This window comes from Hipposideros armiger, unplaced genomic scaffold (assembly GCF_001890085.2).
Source record: "Hipposideros armiger isolate ML-2016 unplaced genomic scaffold, ASM189008v1 scaffold_87, whole genome shotgun sequence".
In the NCBI taxonomy this organism is placed as follows: Eukaryota; Metazoa; Chordata; class Mammalia; order Chiroptera; family Hipposideridae; genus Hipposideros; species Hipposideros armiger.
This window is the reverse complement of record NW_017731437.1, coordinates 1,615,557-1,634,972: the sequence shown is the minus strand read 5'-3', so window position 1 is coordinate 1,634,972 and position 19,416 is coordinate 1,615,557. Positions and strand designations below refer to the sequence as shown.

The 19,416-nt window shown below is 49.3% G+C and overlaps 1 protein-coding gene across 5 annotated transcripts; it reads left to right on the top strand.

Moving 5' to 3' along the window:
- The first annotated feature begins 3,194 nt into the window (after nt 1-3,194).
- On the top strand, nt 3,195-19,250 carry ST6GALNAC1 (ST6 N-acetylgalactosaminide alpha-2,6-sialyltransferase 1). 5 transcript variants are annotated; one of them, XM_019644254.1, is made up of 10 exons: nt 3,195-3,362; nt 5,145-5,421; nt 13,438-14,092; nt 14,884-15,052; nt 15,226-15,397; nt 15,628-15,766; nt 16,019-16,122; nt 16,291-16,380; nt 16,460-16,559; nt 16,840-19,250. In XM_019644254.1, exons 2-10 carry the CDS (start codon nt 5,291-5,293, stop codon nt 17,029-17,031), a joined length of 1,752 nt encoding a protein of 583 aa, XP_019499799.1. In that variant the 5' UTR covers nt 3,195-3,362; nt 5,145-5,290; the 3' UTR covers nt 17,032-19,250. The 5 variants fall into 5 exon arrangements, with proteins under 5 accessions (XP_019499799.1, XP_019499797.1, XP_019499800.1 ...); XM_019644252.1 differs by having other exon boundaries at nt 3,195-3,319; nt 16,460-16,927; XM_019644255.1 differs by having other exon boundaries at nt 15,226-15,307; nt 16,460-16,927.
- The last annotated feature ends 166 nt before the right edge of the window (nt 19,251-19,416 follow it).

Here is a 19,416-nt window from a genome sequence, read left to right as displayed (position 1 = left end):
ATATGAGATAAAAACTGACAGAACTGAAGGGAGAAGTGAACAATTCAACAATAATAGTTAGCAACTTGAGTATCCCACTTTCAATAATGGAAAGAACTACTAAGCAGAAAATCACCAGGCATGGAGAAGATTATAAACCAGCTCAAACTCAGCCTGACACACACATCTATAGGACACCCCGCCCAACAACAGTTGAACACATTCTTCTTATGTCCACATGAACATTTTTTAGAAGAAACCATATGCTAAACCATAAACCTTTTAAAATGAATGAAATCATACAAACTATGCTCTCCAACCACAAGAAATTAAATAAAAAATTAATGATAGAAAGAAATTTGGGAAATACACAAATATGTGGAAATCAATACTCCTAAATAATCAATGAGTCAAAGAAGTCACAAGGAAAATTAGAAAATATTTTGAGATAAGTGAAAATGAAACCCAACAATTATGGAATGCAGCAAAAGGAGTGCTTAAAGGAAAATATGAAACCTATATTTTAAAAAGAACTATCTCTAAATAAATAATAAATAAATAACCTAACCTTCTATTTTAGGAAACTAGAAAGAAAAAGAGAGAGAGAGAGAGAGAGAGAGAGAGCGAGAGAGAGCAATTTAAACCCACAGCAAGCAGAAGGAAGGAAACAATAAAAGTTAGAGTGGAAATAAATGAAATGCAGAATAGAAAAGCAATAGAGAATGACCTTGGGGTAGGCAATGATATGACATCAAAAGAACAAGTGAGGAATGAGATTGATAAATTGGACTCTATCAAAATTTTAAACGTTTGTGCTAGAAGGGACACCATCAAGAAAATGAAAAGACAACCCACAAACTGGGAGAAAATGTTTATTTGCAAATCATATATCTGATAAGGGACTTGTATCCAGAATACATAAAAAACTCTTACAACTCAATAAGACAAACCAATTAAAAGCAGTCAAAGGATTTGACTAGACACCTCTCCAAAGATGATATATGAATGGCTAATAAGTATATTAAGAGATGTTCAACAACCTTAGCTAGCTATCAGGGAAACAAATTAAACCACAGTGTACCGGTTCACACGCACTAGAATGGCCATAAGTAAAAAAGACAGCCAATAAATTCTGGCGAGAATGAGGAACTATCATCCCTCAGGTTTGCTGGTGGGAAAGTGAAATCAGCAGCCACTCCGGAAAATTCTTTGGCGGTTCCTCAAAAATGTAAGCATAGAGTTGACATCCAATTCAGTAATTATACTCCTTGGTATCTACCCAAGAGAAATGAAAACATATATCCACACAAAAACTTGTTCATGAATGCTCATAGCAAGATTAGTCATAACAGCCAAATACGGAAACAACCCAAGTAGCCACAAACTGATGAATGCAAACACAAAAGGCAGTACCTCCATACACTGGAAGATTATTATTTAGCAATAAAATGGAATGACACACTGACACGTGCTACAATGTGGATGAACCTTGAAAACATTACGCTAAGTAATAGTAGCCAGTCACGTATTACATGAACCCACTTACACGAATTGCCCAGAATCGGCAAATCTATAGACAGAACACAGATTGGTGGTTGCCTTCAGCTGGCAGGGGAAGGAAGAGAGTTGGCGGACGGGGTGACCGCTCATGGGCAGAAGGCTGCTTTGGGGGATGAAGAAAATGTGTTCAACTTAGATTATGGTGATGGCTGCACTACTCTGTAAATCCATTGAATAATTAAAACCCATTGAGGGCCTGCTGAGTGACGCGATGGTTAAGAGCTGGCTTGGGACGCCAGAGGGCCCCGGTTCGGATCCCACATATGAGGGCCAGTGACACTGCCCTCCACAGCTAAGATGCTGAACAACAGCTCAACCTGGAGCTGGGCTGCCGTGAGTTGCCTTTGGCGGTGTAGGCTGCATGCAGCTCCTGTGGCAGTGGGTTGCCATGGGCTACCGTGTGTAGCCAGCAGCCAGCGTGAGCGGCCAGCAGCCAGTGTGAGCGGCCGTCCAGAAGCCGGCGACTGATCTGCCTCGCCCGGGAAGAGCGCAATGATGGTGCCAACTTGGGCCAGTGAAGCAACGTCCTCCACAACTAGACTGAAGAACAAAAGGACAGCAACTTGTCTGTTCCCCTTCCCCCGATTCCCCAGCACTGTTCCCATCCGCCCAATTCCCCAATAAAAAAAAAATCTTAAAAAAAACCAACAAAAAAAAAACCCATTGACTTGTACACTTAAGTTGGTGCACTATATAGTATATATAATAAATTGTATCTCAACAGGGCTGTTAAAAAAAAAGTCAGCGGTGGGCCTGGTATAGAAAATAGAATTAGAGAAGATAGGACATACCATGGGGGCATTGAATGCAGTGTCCTACCGTGTCCCACAAGCTGACTTCTAGAAAGTTGGACCCCTTTCCATGTTACCCGGCATTCCTCTAAGTCATCAAGGGTATCTTACAGCAGAGGGGAGCCGATGGCTGACACTTGTCAAGAATCCCAATGTTGGGGTGATTCCAAGGCATATTCATTCTAGAAAAAAGGTTGTGGTTCAGTGGGAAAAGTGGGCATCGTCTAAAAGACAGCCCTCCAGGTGAGCTGATTTTAGCCTTCCGTCACCTGTGAGCTATTTTAGAACTCTGTAAACTGTAGGTAGTTGATGGACACACCAGGTGTGTCCTTCCTGTCTGCCCTTGCCCTCCTCCCTGTGGAAAAAGCAGTTTTGCCCCCATTTGCGATTCAATTTAATTACTTTTCCTCTATATTAATGTTTCAGCTGCTGCACTTCTCTTTTCAATGGGTTAATACATCTGCGTGGTTCTCTCAGGAGTAGAAGAAAACCTTTGACACACTGTCATGTTTCACATCTGTACGAGAGTCATGATCTTACCTTTTACTGGAAATTACCTAACAGCTCTTACCTTTATGTAAGGTCTCACACATTCTGTTGGCTGGAGTATAAAGAAGACTAAAGTCAGAAGCTTTAGCTTAAAAGGAGCAGACAGTAGATCTTAACCAAACACAAAAACTGTGATGATGCTTGAAAAACTACTGGAAAGTCTTTTTCCACTAAAATCTGTATTTCTCTGGCACTCACGTTCTGCCCGGTCATGCACGACGGCAGCATCAGGCTGGCACCCGACACCAGGAAACTGGAACTCCGGATTATCCTGCCTCCCCCAGTTGGCTTCAAGAACTCCAAGTTCAACCCACCTTTGAGGTGGTGAGAGGCACCGACTGTGCCCGGGGCTCAGCTTGCAGCCAGGAGCTCAGCTGGCTCTCCGTGCTCTGGGGAGGTCAGAGACAACACTGACAGCCCGTGTCTTCTTCAAACACAGGGTGAGATGAAAAGACGCTTCGTTTGGTCAAACCACTGCTGTGGGTAAGAAAAATGCCTTCCCACCGTGCACTGCAAGCGCCTAGCATTGCAAACAGGCACCAGGGGAGAGGGTAATTGCTTGTGACAAGGGTGCAGGCAAACTCAGGACAAAAGGTCCTTTAAGGCAGAGTTATGACTTGGCCCAGGTCTGTTCAGATTGTTCAGAGTCAGTGTATGAGCACTGACAGGTAAGGTGTGCTCAGAGAGCAAGAGGCTGACTCAGTCCTAGGAGAGACTTTCCCCCTCGCTCGCAGCCCATCCCCTAGAGCAGTGCCGTGAGTGCCAGCGTGTGGCGTGGGGGAAAGGGACCCTATCGGTTGTCTGGGTTATTCTCAGCTGCTTGGATTCGTGTTCCTACCTTTTTCATCCTCCTTGGGGAAGGTTGTTTAAGCATGTTATTGGTGCATACCGGGTGAAGGCCAAGGACTTTGGGCCCAGACTTAGAAGCTGAGCATTCGGAAGAATGTGTGAGCAATGGCCCCAGCTCCCCAAACCGTCAAAGCCCTGCCCTCACCCCTTCACTGCTGGAAAAATCCTGTTTTACAGCACAGGTTCACCATACTATAAGCAATATTTTTCTATTAGTAACCTTGCTGCTTCTCTGACGTCTGTTTTCTACTGCTGACCTTGACATCATTTCTCTGAGTTGTCCATTTGCTCCAAGTGTTACGTGTTTTGTTTTGTTTTTCATATCAAAGCAGCATTAATGGATTCTCAGAGGCGCCGCTGTGCTTCGGGTAAGACTATATAGTCTCCAGGTCAGTTGGATCTGGTCCCCAAGCCAGTGGTTCGCTCAGTGATCTTGGGCAAACGGCTCGCTCACAGAGGTGATCTCCTCGACTATAAAATGGGGTTGATAATTGTGCCCCTTCCTGGAGGTGCTATTAGGTCTGCATTAGTGCAGGCAAAACATTTCACAGTGCCCGGCTCAGAGCACACCCACAGATGTGTGCGGGTCATTGCTGTCAAGGTCATGGCCAGACGCGAAGACTGAGCAGAATGGCAGGTACCTGCTCTTCGAAGGTGTCTTCATAATAATCCCATGAGGTAGATGCCACCTCACTTTTCCCATTTGCAGGTGAGGCAGGACATCTGAGTTTCCTGTCGAAGGAAGGCAGCAGATCACAGCACTCTGTAGAAAGTTCATGAAGTGTACGTTCTTTGTGCCAGGTCTGACAAGCGCACTGTATGCAGAGCTTTGTTCATTTGAAAACACCACTATAAATCAGTGGTGACTATAAATCAATGATCCTGAACTTGGCCATGCATTGGGACCACGAACCGAGAAAATACCCATGCCTGGAAAAATACCTATCCCCCAAGATTCCGGTTTAATTGTGGGGTGCAGCCTGGGCATTACAATGTTTTAAAGCTTCCTAGGTGGCTCTAACGTGACCCAAGGCTGAGAACTGCTACTCTAAATACTTAGGAAGTGAGAGGTTCTCATGATTGCCCAAAGGTCTCGTAGGGGAAGATTGCTAGGGGGTCTCGAACCTCATGGGCTCCCTGTATTTTTCTTATGAAACTCGTGCTGTTGCATGGAGGCTGTGCAAGTTTCTCCCAGCCCATGCACTTGTCCAGGGTCCCCAAGGGTTTGGAACCTGGTGACAGTGAGGTTCCCTGTAACATGTGTCTGCATCTCATAAAGTTCTCTGTTCAGAAATTGGCTTCAGAGACAAAGAAAAGGAAGGAGAACTTGTTTGAACAAACGGACTTTTCCTTCAAGCCACGCCAGCCTTTAAGCCCTCATAAAGCAGTAAAGGCGGCCCCTCCTTTCTCTGGCAGACACGGAGAGACAGCGTGCGGAGCTGTGCGGTGAGGACCAAAGGTGTGCATTCTCAGGTCAGAAAACCCGGAGCGCTTGACCTCCCTGCTGCCTACATCAAAGCCCCAGGATATGCAGAAATTTCCTGAGGGCCCGACCCGCCACCATGAGGTTCTGCCTGCAGAGATTCAGTCGCCGGGGGCAGGCTGCCCGATGGCTCTTGCTTTTGGCGGGGCTGCTCTTCTTCCTCTTCGCCCTGTCTTCCTTTATTAAGGAACCTACTACAAAGCCTGCCAGGTAAGATCCTGACCCTTTCTGAGCTCGTCATCATTTATTAGCGGAAATTGAAGTCTACAGCCCAGGGAACTCTGAGGCACCGCTTGGGGTGTCAGAGACCCAGAACGTTGTCCAGAACCACTGGTGAGGAAGATCCAAGGGGAGGCCTGGGGGACGTGGAGGTGGTGGGAGTGGGGAAACCAAGGCGCCCCAGGTGCTGTGGGGCTTGGATACACAGGAAAGGCAGGCAGGAGTCTGAGACCTGCTGGACAGGGTCTCCAGGGGCGGAGACGGAAAGCAAGACGTTTCCCCCGCTGAGGCTGTGAGTAATAAGAGCAGCTTTGGGGTTAGTTTTTACATGTCATTCTCTGTGTCCTAAAGTGAAAGTTTTATCCTGTGTATTCCATTCATTTCAAAATCACAGTCTCCCTAAGAAGTTGGTCAGTAAAATAGGAGACCTCTCACTTAGGGAGGCAGCTTAAATCCTGGGCCCCTGGTTAATCCTTCAAAAGGACCTTCTAGACCAGTTTTCTTATCCAGTAAACGCCTCTCCAGCAGTAAGTGACCCCTTTCTTACCGGACTCAATTTTTTTGAGTGATTTTGTTTCACTATTCTTAAAATTTGAAAGGAATGCATGCTCTTGTTTGTTTTTTGTTTTTTGAAATTTTATTGGGGAACAATGTGTTTTTCCAGGACCCATCAGCTCCAAGTCAAGTAGTTGTTTCAATCTAGTTGTGGAGGGTGCAGCTCCCTGGCCCATGTGGGAATCCAACCGGCAACCTTGGTGCTATGAGCACTGCGCTCTAACCACCTGAGCTAACCAGCCACCCCAGAAATGCGTACTCTTATAGTTTAAAAAAATACAGAAGGATGAAGCAAAATGTGAGGGTCTGTCTCTCCACTATACCCCATCTCTACACACTCTTCAGGGGTGACCACTCCTCAGGGGTGACCACTCTTTAATACTTTGGTGTACGTATATATAATTATTTTATTATTGTAGCTAACACTTCGAACACTATACACCAGGCACTATTCTAAACCCCTTTTGTGTATTAACTCACTCATTCTTATGATTATGAGGATCCTGAGACACAGAGGGCTTAAGTGAATCACCCAGTTCACCCTGCTCTTAAGTGACAGAGCCAGGATTCCAACCCAGAGTCCGGGAACCGCTTCGTTACCTGCTGGGGCCAAGTCAAGGGACACCCACTCCAGAAAAGCGTTCGGAGACACTGAATGCTGCCGGGGCAGCGAGAGGCGTTGTCCTGGGGAGGACCTTCATGGGGAGGCCCTCAGTGCAAAGGAGACCCCTGCCCCCAGGAAAGCCACCTCTCCTGACCCTGCAGAGACCACTGTCAGCAGGGCCCTGGCATCAGACAAGCCCACAGAACTTCAGTATGAGTAGGGGTGCTGCAGCCACCCACCCCAGACAGGTGGCCACTTAAATAATAACACCGCAAGAGCTGGGCCTTCAGAAGGGAGGGACGATATTCACGCTGCCTCGCCAGGATTCTCGCCGCCCTCTCCTTCCAGCTTCCCACCTTTCCAACAGCCCACCAGGGTCTTAGTTCCAGCCTGGCTGGGGTGGAGGGAGCAGGGGGTGGATGGCAGAGAGCCTGGAACCAGATAGGACATCTGGAGCTGCACACGGGATTAGGCTGAATTTAGGGGCTTTTTTTTTTTAGCTTTCCTGTGATTTCTTTTTTTTTTTAAAGACTGAGTTTTAATCATCGAAAGTGACTGTAAAGTTATCGAATCTGCCCAAGACATTAAGGGATAGGAACAGGGCCACACATTGAGGCCTCTCAATAAACTGTTCACATAATTCCATTCCAAAACAAATAACAGAGGGAGTGACTGCCACAGAGTAGAGGGAAGGATTTTGTGTCCTGGAAAGCTTCAAAGGAAAGATGGAATCTAGGAGCCAGGCAGGGCTCAGTGAGTGAGAGGGAAAGGCGTGTGGTCAGAATAAACTCCAAGGCGACCTCAATAAGTGTCCTTGGCAGAGCACGGAGGGAGCACCTGCCTCACAGGCAAAGGGCTCACTCTGGGGAACCAGAGAGGGCATTTAAGAAGGTGGGGCTGAAGGTGGCGGCAAAAGGCTCTCAGGCAGGGAGGTGGCCTCCTGTGAAAAGTAAACAGGATAGGTGGGAAGGAGGGGTGAGTCACCACTTTGGCCAACGGTTGTCTCAGCTTGTGTCTATGACGCTGGACCTGTGCTTGCCATTATTTTTGTCGAACACGTTTTCTTACCTGCTTACCTGATCCCACCCTCCAGCACCGCTCCTCAAGGGCCTCCCATCTCCTTAACTCTAAGCCAAGACTCACGTCTGTGGGTCTAGGGAGAACGGTGTGTATGTGCGTATCCTGGGGAGGGAGAACACCCAGTTTTTAAACCAGCTTCCCATCGCTGTGGCCCCCAGTGAGTTCAGCTAGGTGAATGGCATGTCGGAGAGGGCTCAGCGTGCCTCTGCTCGGGGACAGCTCTGGACAGTGGGTCCAGACCCTGAAGCAGTGACGTAGCTGTTTGTCCTCTGTTGTTCCCACTCCATATTGTCCCCATTAGGACTGAACTGGCCGACAACAAAACAAGCAAAAGAATTGGCCTCTATTTGAACAAAGGACACTCGAATAATGACAGAATAAGGATTTATGCACATTTTTCCCCGCATCCAAAGAGAATTAGGACAAAGTACAGCTTTTAGTCATTGAAGCCACTTGTAGGCCCATCTCACGTTTCAAAGTTCTGGAATGGAAATCACTCATTCCCACGTGAAAACTTTCAGGATTTCCCAGGAAAAATAAACGTCTAAGTTTGAAAAGAAAAGCAGAAGGGCCAGTTTCCATTTCAGATAAGACCAGACAGGACAGGGCTCTGTGGACACCAAGGGAATGTGGCAACTCCAGGCCAGGCTAACAGAGTGGGTGCTGGAGATGAGAGGACCCCAACAGGGAGGGTCCTCGGTAGGAAGTGAGTAAAGACACTGTTGGGAGCCCAGAGTTGGCTCCCCTCTCCAGGAGAAGCAGGATAACTGCAGGGGGGCGGGGGGGGGGCAGATGTGTAACCCTAGGAAGAAAGCATGCTCCAACAAGGGGTCCAGATAACATGAGCTGACAGTGGGGGTCACCGAGTCCAGGACAGGAGGACGAGAGTAGAGGACATAGTGTGACCGGCCAGTCACCCAGGGCAGGCCCACCTGGCCTGGAGCCCTTCTGGTGTCTGTAACAGAGTGTGGAGAGCCCAGTGCAGAATCAATCAGGGAACCAAAGAGGTCTTCACGGCTCCTTTCTTATTCTTAATCTTCTACTCCGACTTATTTGGTGACCTTTGATTTGGGGTAATTGCCAAGTTTCAGTCTGGACATGTGAGTCAACCTCAACAACCCCTGTGTTGTCTCGAGGGCTGTATTCCCAGGAATGGACGGCTCTCTTGCCCACAGTTTCTCCGTGGCCTGAGGTATAAGTGAACTTTGAACCTTTGCCATTTCTTTGCTTTCAGGTTCCCCTTGGTTATGTGTACTTAAGAATCTAGAGAGAGGAGGATGCCAGATTCTTATTCTTTTATTTGTTTCATTGATTGAATAGAGCTGTGTGCTCCCTGCTAATGATACAATTATTTTGAAAAGTGCAGCATTTTATATTTTTACCTCCCAGATAGATCAGAATTATGCAGTGAAATTGCTTTTTGCTTGGATGTGACTGATTGGCCTATCCCTCTGAACTCGAGGCTCTTAATAGAAAAAAGATCCCACGGCCCAGCCCAGCCCATGGCACATAAGCTCAGGGTCCCACAGGGTCTGCCAAAACAAATGCAGGGCACTCGGCGTATGAACAGAAGCAATTTGAGTATTTAGCAAATACCATACCTGAGAATAAGTAATGCCTATATAAACACCCACATCCCTAGCAATCGCAGGTGTATTTAATTATAGGGAATTAAAATGAAACGGAATGACACAATTTTGTCACTACCTGGGTCACTGCTGTGACTTCCTGTAAAACGTAAACGAGCCATCAATAACTTGTGGCATTTGCAGGCTAAGCAGTCCTGCAGGGAGTGGCTGGCCTCTTCCCACTACACCCGACCGCAGAGAGGGGCGCCTTGTGCTGTACCTCTTTGGGACGGACATGACCGCTAGGCACATGGCCAGCCCTCCATGCTGCGTGTATGATGTGTGGGATACGAAAGACCACCCCACTCAGCCATGCCAGGTGCTGAAGTTGGGAGCAAAACTCCCATGGGCTTCTTGAGGTTTGGGGGTGGGAAGTGGAAGTGGGGATGAATCTAGCGAGTCACAGCTGAGGAACAAGAGCTGTTGGCTAAATGGAGTTAACACCTCAGCGTTTGTTTTGCCTTCGGAGCTTAAGGTCAATTATCAGCTTAAAGGGGAGCCGAGTGAGTCTCATCCCCACGCTCACGGCACTCAAATCCATCTCCTAACTGGAGGCAGCGCAGTTCAATCAAGAAGGTATTTCGGGCTAACTCTGGCTTCCACGCTGCATGCAGTGGTATCCTTTCAGAATGAATACTCTAAGGGCGTCTGCCAGCTCAGGAGACCGTCCCCTCTTCCTCCTGAGACTGTCCTCCTCCCATGCACAGGACGGGAGGATGTCACGCACGATGTGACCCAGACCCCCCAACCAGGGATGGATGGAGAAGGGACCCAAGTGGGTCAGAATCTCTCCCCTAAAAATTAAAAATTGGGAGCAAGGGGAGTCAATAGTCCCCAGAACAGGTGTTATGGGGTCGCCGTCCTCCACCACCACTCGAGCTGAAGAGCAGAGAGAGAGAGAGAGAAGGACTCAGAGGGAGCAGAGGAGGGACTGGAGACGCGTCTCAGACAGACTCCTGGGTCCAGGCCCTGTGAGACGCTCACCCACTTCTTGCTCTTGGGTTCCTCAAGACACTTTCTATCCTTATAATAAATTTCCTTTTTTTTTTTTTTGGAGGGGGGGTGGTCTTAGTTAAAAATGAAAAACAAACCAAACAAAAAAGAATAAGGGCTAGAAGGCTATTATTAGCCTTTCCAGGCTGCTCCATGTCACAGTCCAACGCTGCCCCGTGCCCTCTCTCTTTTCTGATCTGAAACATCTCTCATTCAAGTTCTTTGAGCCACATAACAAAGGCATGTTCTCCAGAAGGCTAGTTAAAAATGTGTGTGTTCCAAGGAGGAAGGGGCCCTGGAGGGTGTGAAGCAAGAACATCACTGCCAGGGGTTTCCTAACATACTTAAGAGAATTTGGGTCCACGCTCAGTTTCAAGGTCAAAACAGAGCACCCCTCCTAGAGGAGCTGAACAAATGTGCTTCCGTGGGGCCCAGGGAGGTAGGAATTATGACGTCAATCAAGAGAGGGCCACAGTGGAGGAGGGAGGCCATAAAGGAGGAAGCGTCAACACAGGTGATTTGCCTGCCTATAGTACGTATTGCCTTGGACCAGCTCTATATTTCTCCAATAATGAAAGCGCTCCTTTGTCGTCTGCCTTTAATAACAGCTGCTGTGTATTCTGTGGGGTGCAAGGTCTGTGCCTTATTCAAAGTTGTATTCCTGTGCTACCCAGCGCATGGCACAGAGTAGACATTTAGCAAACATTTGTTGAATGAGATATTCTTCCCAACATATGTATTTCAAATTCAATTCAGCTTTTGTTTAAATCCATTTCTTTGGGGCTCAGAGAGTCTTTCAAAAGCACCGATATGACGGGGCCCTGGAGTAGGGCTGCCTCCTCACAGTTTGTAATTTCAGAAAGAGAGGACATTGCCATTGAGCAAACATAACCCCCCAAACATGACTAATTCGATACCGTGTCGACTTATAGCACCAACACTGGCATAGGAAACAGAGGGGGCTTCAGGCTACCTTCCGTGGCCTCTCCACGCTCACCCATCTCCCGGCACAGCTCCTAATCACAGCTTGACATTCACTTATGTGATGACCTGTCATCTCCTTTAGATCTCGGGCTCCATGTGGGGAGGAACGTGTGTGGTTAAGCTCACCACCGTGGCCCCGGTAACTAGCCCAGTGCCCATAGGAGGTGCTCCATAAATATCTGTTGCATATAAGAATGAATTAGTAATGGTTAAGCTGGGTGGTGAGCAGAGAAGTTGGAGACCAGGCCAAGCAGATCTCCAGGTTGTCCATGGTCGATCAAGAATGACTGGGGACGAAGCACCTCGGGGTTGGGAGGGAGGTGTGGGGGGAGGAAGGGGAGGGAACTTATGTGGTTGAGTTTATATTTTGTGCCAGATGCTGAACACATGATCACTTAATGCTCACAGCAGACTTCTCTCAGAAGCAAAAGGCAGCAGCCCCTTTTACAGATGCAAAAACTGAGGGTCAGGCAGGTTAAGAAGGCTTCTCCCACTCACCCCAGCTAATAAATGGAAGTGCTAGGATGCTCACTCAGGTGTAAGTGGCCACACATTTCATGCTCTTTCTTTTTCTCTTCACATAACCTCAGCAGGTCTGTTATATGTGGCTTAGAAGGATGGTGGAAACAGACAAAGGGGGCTTGGGACAACAGTGACCAAGCTGCGTGAGGGGAGCCTAGGACACCAAGCAAGAGTTAAGAAGCAAGAGTTAAGGACACCCAGAAATCCACCTGGGTCATGGCGAGGTCACTAGAGAGGGAGATACTTTTTCCAGAGCTCCCCGGAATCCCCCTGGAACCTGCGTTCACAGAGACCCCACCATGAAGTCCAGTAAAAGAGCCATGCAGAGCAGAAGACCTAGGCTTTTCTCTGCAGAACCTCATACTAATTTGCATAAATTATGTGACATTTCTGACAGTCTCACACAAAAGCAGAAAATAAAAAGAATAAAGTCAACCAGTCCCTGGAACCAAAAACCCTGAGTGCCGGAAGTGACACCAGCCACCCCGAATCTATCCTCTATCACTGCTAGAGAAAGCATTCAGGGGTGGCAGTCAGCTTGTGTGACCCCACTCCTTCCCTCAGCACACACTCCTTCCAGCCAATCTCCCTTGTGAAAACCTTCCGTAGCTCCTCCTGGCTGAGTAGACAGATGACAAAGTCTAAACTCCTCCCTCCGACACACAATGCACATCGTCACCTGGCCCTGCCCACCTGTTTGGGACCATCTCCTACCCCCCAACCCCTAGCCCCACTCTGTTTCGTAAATACGGCTCCAACACACCATGAGTTTTCATGCTTCTAAAGCTGAAACTTCTTCCTCTCTACTCCTAAGCCTCTGTGGAGGGGAGCTCCTCCAGGAAGCCCTCCATGCTGCCATGGTGTCTGGACAGAGCCCCTTCCTTCTCGCCCACCAACTCACAAGTCCCCCAGGGCAACGCGTGCTATGTATCGTAATTACATGACTGCCTCTTCACTAGTGTTCCTCTTGCTTGTGGCCAGGAAGCACCTTTCGTTCACGATTTCCATCACCTGCCATGAGGTATGGCGGATGCGGTGGGCTCTGGACAAGTATTTACTGAGTGTGCATGTTTCCTAACAAGGCCAGCAAGCAGTTGTTTCTTTTTCAGCAGTGTTTGAAGTAAATCTGGGAGGCAGATCTTTTCCAACGACCTTTATTTCAAAATCAAGGTTGGCAGCTCTAGTCTTAACATATTCATGTTAATCCCATCACGTCTTTCCCATCTCCTTGTGAACAAGGCTAACTTTGTTCCCTGCACTTAAAAAAAAAAAAGGTCAACAGAATTACAGAGATGAAGTGACAGGACGAGGGCCACATGAACTCGTTGGAACTCACAATCTGGACTGTGGTGTCCGCTGGGAGCCATGGAGCAGGCAGCACACAGGTGGGGGCTGCCTTCAGCTCCGTTCCCGGCATCCCGTTCCAGCACCCCAACCTCCATGCTACCAGTAAGGTTTCTGTATGGGTCACAGTCAGTTTCTAAAGCCATTACTTTCTGTCGTGGGTGGAGATACCTTCTTTCCTTCATCTCTCATGGAGACTGGCTTGAAGTCTACCTGACGCACAAGAACAAATGTTAGTCATGCTTCTGACCGTCTTTACAACCTTCAGCCTTCACCCAAAGTTATCTCTGTCCCCAGGCATCAGAATATAGAGAATAGTAAAGAAAGGTCTTCCAAGTCACCACAAAGGGCCACGTCCCCGGCACCCACAATGGGAAGGAGAACCACCATCCGCGTAGGGTCAGCGCAGGAGATCAGCACACTGGACACGCGCCCCGAGCGCACGGCCCGCACCACGGCCAGAGAGCCCGGCACAGAAAGGACAGCGTTACTCAACAGTCAGGACAGAAAGGACGTCATGATGGACACGCTGCCCCCGAGAAGTCAGGACAGGGGGATGGCCTCCAACAGGACACAGTCACTATCACCGAAGAGTCAGGACACGAGGACAACCGAAGGAAGGAGGGACCAGAGCGAGAGGCCGACAGCCGCAAGGACAGTGTCAGCAAAGGCTTGGGGCAGATCGGTGGCACCCACAGCGAGAACACCCATTCCAGGGGTTCGGGCTGAGGTGCCGACCACCGCAGGAGCAGGGTCAACCGGAAGAAGGACAAAAGGAGTGAACTCATCGGTGGTCCCACCCACGAAGAGAGCCTCGGCCACCCCACGCTCTGCCCCGTCCCAGAGCCCCACCACGCAGGGAGGCCCGAGGCTGCAGGCCATCAACTTCAAGTATGAGCCCAAGTGGGATTTTGAGGAAAAATATAGCTTGGATGTGGGGGGCCTACAGACGGTGAGTTTTTATCACTACCCCTGCTCTATGCCTCCCTGCTCTGAAGCCCCTCCTGGCGGACCACCCACCCCTACCTCTCCCTCACTCGCAGGCTCCTCTCCCAGGCTTTGCCTTGTTCCACCCCTGTCGTCACCCCACTCTGCTGTCATCCCATCCTCTCTTCCTGACAAAAATGGAGGAGGGGAAGCCAGGCCCCAGAATCCTGGCCCAGCCAGCATGGGAAGGTGTGAGCCCTGTCCTGGAGCCCACAGAAGGCCTGGAAGGTCATCAATCAGGGTGACAGAATGTGACATGTTCTGGGGTTTGGCCCCTGAACCCCCATCCTCTGGCAAGGGGGGGGGCGGGACTAACCAACAAGAATACCCAACCTGGTGCCTCACACTAGCGCTTGAGAATGTCTGGACCTCCTGCATAGATTATTCCACCACCTTCCTTCTCTTTCATCCCTAAGAAAAACAGCCTGGGCCCACGCCACAGGAGAGCAGCGCTCAGGACATGGATGTTTACATGCATAGCTGCAACCACGCACACGACAGCACACCGCAGCACACACCACGTCACGGGCTGTCCCATTTCTCTCACGATTACAAAGCTGTGTTTGCCTTCAGGGCCAAGAACTGCCCGCTCCCTGGGAACCCTCCGGACCACAACGGGCCTGGGGACAGGATGGAAGAGGCAGCGGGGGCGTGCCTTCCATTCTCTGAGGCCCCTTTGTGCCCCTCCCGCACCCCCAGCCCCGGGCCACGGCCCCCCTGGCCTCCCCGGCCTGACCGCCCCACTCCTGCATGCAGGCCTGCCCCGACTCCGTGAAGGTGAAAGCCTCCAAGTCACTCTGGCTCCAGAATCTCTTTCTGCCCAACCTCACCCTCTTCCTGGACTCCAGCCACTTCAACCTGAGTGAGTGGAGCCGCCTGGAGCACTTCAAGCCACCCTTTGGCTTCATGGATCTCAATTACTCCTGTGAGTGCTGCCCCGGGGAGGGGGGCCTGGCGTCCACTCTGTCCTGGCCGAGGGTGGCTGGCTTTTTGTCTCGGCTCTGCCTCTTCCCTGGGGACCACCAGCCCTGGGAGAAACAATGGGCCAGACCCCTGGCCCTCCCCGGGCTCTGAATGGAGGGCCCTTCCTCGTTCCAGTGGTGCAGAAGGTGGTGACACGCTTCCCCCCAGTGCCGCAGCAGCAGCTGCTCCTGGCCAGCCTCCCTGCTGGGAGCCCCCGGTGTGTCAGCTGTGCCGTGGTGGGTAATGGGGGCATCCTGAACAACTCCCACATGGGCCAAGAGATAGACAGCCATGACTACGTGTTCCGGTGAGCTGGACCTCCCCCAGCGGCGCCCCCGGCCTCTCTCCTGCACAGACGGCCTCTTTTGAGACAGCTGATAGGGCCTTCCGTGTCTATTTCTGAAGGCAGAATCCCTGGGCTCTCCAGGGAATTTCTGGACGTGACGACTGCCTCCCTGTGTCGCCTTCCTCTCCCCACCCACCTCCATGTATCTCCCTCCTGCACTCATGTCTTCTGATTCTTGTCTTTCTACCCAGCTTGAGCGGAGCTGTCACTAAGGGCTACGAACAGGACGTAGGTATTCGGACCTCCTTCTATGGCTTTACTGCCTTCTCCCTGACCCAGTCACTTCTGGCTTTGCACAACCGGGGTTTCCAGCACGTGCCTGTGGGGAAGGTGAGCCGAGCGGACAGGGCCAGGCCACACACAGACTCTGGGGAAGGGAGTACGCAGGTGACAGAGGGAGCCGGGCCTCCTGGGCCTGGAGTCTGTGGTCTGGACAGGCTCTGTTCACACTTGGGGCGAGTGCAGGGATGACAGCCAGGCCAGGCCTGAGCAGGGCAGCCGGGCCGCCTGGCGTTAGAGCCAGGCCACTGCAGCCTGTTATCCTGAAGGCAGGAAGGACCACTCACTGTCCTTGGTCCTCAGGATATCCGCTACCTGCACTTCCTGGAAGGCCTCCGGGACTATGAGTGGCTGGAAGCACTGCTTCTGAATCAGACCCTGGCGAAACAGAGACTTTTCTGGTTCAGGTACCCACTGCACCTTCCCCATCCCCCAGGCTGAGCTGTGAAGTGAGCAGCTGTGAAGGAAGGGCCGGACAGGTGGGGACAGTCTCAGCTATCCCATGCCCATGACCCTGACCCGGCTCGCACCAGACGAGGGGAGAGAACTGAGCTTGTTGACTTTCCCACCCCCAGGCGCAGGCCCCAGGAGGCTTTTCGGGATGCCTTGCGACTGGACAGATACCTGCTGCTGCACCCAGACTTGATGCGATACATAAAGAACAGGTGAGCAGAAAGCATGCAGGGGAGAGGTCCCTCGCATCCTTGCAGCCTCCTGACAGGTGGGCACTGGGGTATTTCACAGGTTTTTGAGGTCTAAGACCCTGGACACCGTCCACTGGAGAATATACCGCCCCACCACTGGGGCCCTCCTGCTGCTCACTGCCCTTCAGCTCTGTGACCAGGTGAGACTCTGCAACCTTCAGCAGCAGGAGTGCCTGGACAAAGAGCCCTGGGCTAGCGCTGGCCTGCTCAGCAGGGGGCGATGGCTGGGCTGGGTGCACACCCCTGAGGGTGGGGGAGTGGGCGTGGGGGAGTGTGCACATGCATCCGGCGCCTGCACCAAACCCCGACGGATGGAACCCCATAAAGGGACTGGCCCCCAGCACGCACAGAGTTAGCCCATGAGAGGAAGCCTGGGGGAGAGGGACCACAGGCCCTCTTTCTCCTCCAACCTTTACACAGGTGAGTGCCTACGGCTTCATCACCGAGGGCCATGAGCGCTTCTCTGATCACTACTATGACATATCATGGAAAAAAACAATCTTTTACACCAACCATGACTTCAAGTTAGAGAGAGCGCTCTGGAAGCGGCTGCACGATGAAGGTATAATCCGGCTGTACCAGCGTCCTATAACTTCCAAACCAAAGATCTGACAGGGACCGGGCTGCAGCAGCCGTCCTGAGGCATAGACCAGGCTCCAACCCCCACCCTCCCACACCGACTTCTGAGGGGCACGTCTGTACAGAGGAGCAGATGCCCGCAAGACAGCAAACGACTGAGACTTTGGAGACCTTGGGAAGTTGCGGGGGCGGCGGCAGGGGGCGCCTCTCTTGAGACCAAGGAATTTTAACTAAGTGGGGTGATGAGTGGTCAATACCACAAATCTCTGCCGAAAATCGCCCTTCACTGTCCAAAAGCTTTTTGGCACAGAGGAAAGAGCCCGAGTTTACAGAAACATAGATTTGGATTTGAATTCCAGATCTACTTAGCAACTGTGATATCTTGAAGGTGTTACTTAATTTCACTCTATATTGTCTAGAGGACCCGCCCAGGGGTTATCTGATTCTAGAAGGGTCTGCACCTTTCCTTGTCTTTGAGCTTTTTGACAACTCTCTGGGTGATAGAAAACGGGTAGGAATAAAAATGATTCTTGTCCACGGTGATGCAAATAAATTTTGTACAGTAAAGATGCAAGTAATTATTCCGCTGTGAATAGTGACCCATTTTGTACCTATTAGCAAACTCACTTCAGCATTCCTGATTGTCTCTAGCCTGTGGGTCTGCACTGTGGGTTCTCCTTGGAACCAATTTTTACATCTTACTACTTCCTTCATTAATTAATGAGTGAAATAAAATCTTTGACATATGTTAATTTTATATTTCTATGAAAGTCACTATTTTACCCCGAAAAAAAAAATCCCTTAACATTTCGCCAGGCTACTGTTTTCTAGTCTGTAACATGACTTTTAGGGGATCCGTTTCACAAGGATTTTAGAAAATGACTGCATGCAAAATGCCTGACTAGGAACTAGTTTTACTTCCCCTTTCATTCTTCTAGTCTCCCACCAAGCTGCATTTTCTCAAACCCTACGATGAGAATTTGGGCTAAACCAAAGCTATTTCAGTTCATCTTACTTTCTTTGAGCTCTATGGCCAGAATGTAGACTCTGAAGCCCAGGAGAACTCTACTGACGCTAAACAGAATACGGGCACTTGGCGAGGGCATGAAGGCAAACAAACAAGGAGGAGGAGGAGGAGGAGGAGAAGAAGAACAAGAACAAGAAAGCGTCCTTTTAGACTTAATACTCTGGGTTCAAAAGCTAATCCCAACAGGAACGGATTTGCTTAGCTCAAGAACGGTGCAGTACCCAGCTCGGGGCGGCAGGTGGCGGCATCTCTGCGCTGATCCTCCGCGGGGGCCGCCTTTCCTTTTTCAGGTTTCCCTAGCTCCTTTTACATGTTTACTCTATCATATGGATTTTAGTATCTCGGAAAGGATGACTCAATGTAATAAATTTGTCAGTTATCCCCAAATAAATTTATGAATGTAATGCAATTCTAATAGAAATACCAAAATATTTTTCTAGATCCTGAACGGATACTAAAATTCATATGAAAGAATAAACATGTAAGGATAGCTAGGAAAAACTGGGAAAAAAGGCTATGACGGAGGTCTAGCTCTACCAAGTATTAGCACGTACTATAAAGTCTCCATTATTAAAAACTGATTCTGCTGCATAAATAGACAGACGACCAGAGGAATGACCAGGTACATGCGGAAATCACTGGGTCAAAATAGATTTTGTGACTAATGGTGCTCAGACAACCAGATGGCCATTTGGAAAGAGATCAAACTAGAGCTGTAACTTGCAGCACACACAGGAATGAACTCCCGATGGTCAGAGATCTAAGTGTAAAATATGCAATGAGTACTAAGATTGTATGGGTGAATCTCTTAGACTAGGGTATAGGAAAGTTTTCTAAATATGACTCTAAACCTAGAAGCAATAAAAGATTGATGAATTTGACTACATAAAAAATTTGATAAAATTTAGTCTGGCAAAAAAAAAAAAAATCACCACAAGGCCAAAAACAAATTTAAAAACTGGAAAAAGTACTTGCCACATATATCATGGATTAAGGGTGAATATCTCTAATGCATCAAAGACTCACTAATGAAAGGAAATATGATAAAAAAAACCCAATAGAAAAATGGGCACGAACACAAACAGCAACAATTCCCTCAAAAAAGATACAAAAGTGGCCCTTAACCATGAGAAAAAAGACACTCAACTTGACTCAGAATAAGAGAAATATGAATTGAAATTACTCTGAGATGGGCAGCCGGTTAGCTCAGTTGGTTGGAGCGCAGTGCTCATAATACCAAGGTTGCCAGTTCGATCCCCACACGGGCCACTGAGCTGTGCCCTCCACAACTAGGTTGAAACAACTACTTGACTTGGAGCTGATGGGTCCTGGAAAAACACATGGTTCCCCAATAAAAATAAAAATAAATTTAAAAAATTAAAAAGAAAAAA